The sequence below is a fragment of the Helobdella robusta genome (genome assembly GCF_000326865.2).
Source record: "Helobdella robusta unplaced genomic scaffold HELROscaffold_3, whole genome shotgun sequence".
In the NCBI taxonomy this organism is placed as follows: Eukaryota; Metazoa; Annelida; class Clitellata; order Rhynchobdellida; family Glossiphoniidae; genus Helobdella; species Helobdella robusta.
Genome location: NW_008704501.1, coordinates 2,069,094 through 2,071,484, shown reverse-complemented (window position 1 = coordinate 2,071,484; position 2,391 = coordinate 2,069,094). Strand labels below are relative to the sequence as shown.

Below are 2,391 nucleotides of genomic sequence, written 5' to 3'. Positions count from 1 at the left end.
ACCAATCTTTCGGCGAGTGTTTGCTGCAGACTTTCAAAAATGTTGGCCGGTCGGAGTGTTCACCTGACATTAAGACTACTTCTACCGTTTTCACTGCCCCCACTGTTCCTACAGTAAGCACTACAATGCACCTAGTTGAAGTCGAGTTTTGTTGTACCAGCCTCATCATCATCATTCATGACGTTAAGTTTGTTGGAGTTTGACCGAAGGGCATCTTCTGTTCCCCCTGTCTACCAACTCAACGTTTGAATGCCTATTTACGTTCTCTTCTTTGATGATTTCGACTGAAATGTTGCCATTCTTTTTTGCAATACCATCAGCCTCACCTTCCTGAATGTACATCAACTCAGCGTTTTTCAAATTGGTCAACTCATTGGCAGGAGAACGTTGACTGATGAATTGTTTATTCCCATTATTCTTAGCAGGCAAAAGTTTATTCAAATGAACAGCTCCTACACTAGCGCTAGTAGCACCATCTGCTCCGTTTCCACCTGTTAACTTGCAGCCGACTTGCGACCGTCTGACGAACAGTTGAACAAATTCTTCTCTGAATTGATTGCTCATAGCGCAATAGATGAAAAAATTCATCGGGTAACTGAGCAGGATGCACAGGTTGACAACAGTTGTGGCGATTTCGGCACTACTTTCACTGATGAGTTGCTGAAAGTTCAGTGAATTTTTAATGACCAGTATGACGAAGAGCATACAACTTGGAAACTCTACGATTAAAAACAACGCAACAACGACCATCAACATCAACGTGGTTCTGTTCATTTCAGCCAGTCTCCTGGATTCGCTCAGTCTGTTCATCTTAAGCAGCTTGGTCCTGCGGGATTGCCCATCCCTCATGGTCCTCAACAGCAGGCCGTTGATGATGATGAGCGTCAGACAGGGAATGAAGTGTATGAAGAGTATGCGGTAAAAGTAATAAATGGTGAAGTAGGTGTACTCGATTGGCTTCAATACCTTAATGATGTCATATTTGCAAGCTTTCACAATGGGAATTTTCGGAGATTTTGTTGTTGTTGTTGATGTAATTGATTCTGTTAGTTTTGAATGAAAGGAGTTGTTTGTTGCATCCAAATTGAATAATGAAGCTGTCGGAAGATACAATCCATTATGCTTTTTGAAATCGTTTTTCAGCAAGAAGATCTCATCTGTCATCATCGAGTTGTCGTAACTATTGTCACGCACCTCAGCAAGATGACCTTCCCTCTTTCCATCATATTTAACATTACCTATCCTTGATTCGATCTCGTACGGGGTGTAATCCATTTCAAAGAACCTGCCAATGTGTGACAACGTTGCAACTCCAAAGAGACAGCACGCAGCGATGCACGCGTTTCTGCTGTTACAAAGTCCCCTAGCGACTGATGTGTGGCAGACGCTGATGTAGCGTTGAACGGCCAAAGCGACGGTCAGCCAGATTGAAGTTGTATGAAAAATGCTTGGAAGAAAATCAATGAGGCAGAAGTATAAGTAGCACCAATCGTAAGGGACCCAATCTTTGTAGTGGCCAGCTGTGTAGAAGTGGAGGTAGCAGGGGATGGGCGACAATCCTGTCAACGTGTCTGCAATGGCCATTGTCGTCAGGATGGTGTTGGTCGTCGAACGCATTTGTGGCTTGAGCAAAACGAGGCAGACGAGAATGTTGACGATGAACGTTGTTAGTATCAAAAGTGGAATGAAGCAGGCGTTCATGGGAGTTATGATGGGACCAGTGGGAACCAGGAAGATATCTCGCTCCACGCTCACATTCTTATTTAAATGTTCCTGATAATTATATTTAATTAAGGAATAATTCAAATTTGTCACCAGGGCTGATGATTGAATGAAGGAATTCTTCATAGTTGATAACGATGATGCAACGTCAACCGCATCAAAGATTGATGATGTCATTCTGACGTCATCTCATACATCACGTTCGCTAGTGAATCCGAACCTGCATAATATCATTAACAGTTATTTATCAGATGCTTATTAAAAAACAAAATAATGAAACATATTTATTTGAAACAGAAACAAAACATTTGATTAATTAATTAATTAATTGAAAGACAAAACAAAGCAACACCAATACTTCTCAACAAAATTATTGAATGAACTTTAATTCTCGCTCTACGGAGGTACTTGCACTGAGAAGAAAGGAAATATAACATTTGTGACTGTTCAACTCACGCTTCAAAAATATCCAATGTTATATGTTTTAATACATTTTCTAAAATATTATGATTCCTTTAACATAACAATTCAATTGTTTAATTGAAATGCCTACAACGTTTGAATGAAAAACTGACTAACCAAAGACTATTTTATTGCAAGACATCCTGCTTACACCTGCTAACACGAGGGAGCTAAGCATGCATGTTTGTAAAGAAGCGAAAGTGTAAT

The 2,391-nt window shown here is 40.3% G+C and overlaps 1 protein-coding gene across 1 annotated transcript; it reads right to left on the bottom strand.

Moving 5' to 3' along the window:
• Window positions 1–516: 516 nt before the first annotated feature.
• HELRODRAFT_122641 (hypothetical protein) lies at window positions 517–1,704 on the bottom strand (the record flags this gene model as incomplete). Its single annotated transcript, XM_009021129.1, has 2 exons — window positions 517–948; window positions 1,195–1,704. Coding segments are annotated over 2 exons (942 nt in total), but the record flags the coding sequence as incomplete, so codon positions are not given.
• Window positions 1,705–2,391: the final 687 nt, after the last annotated feature.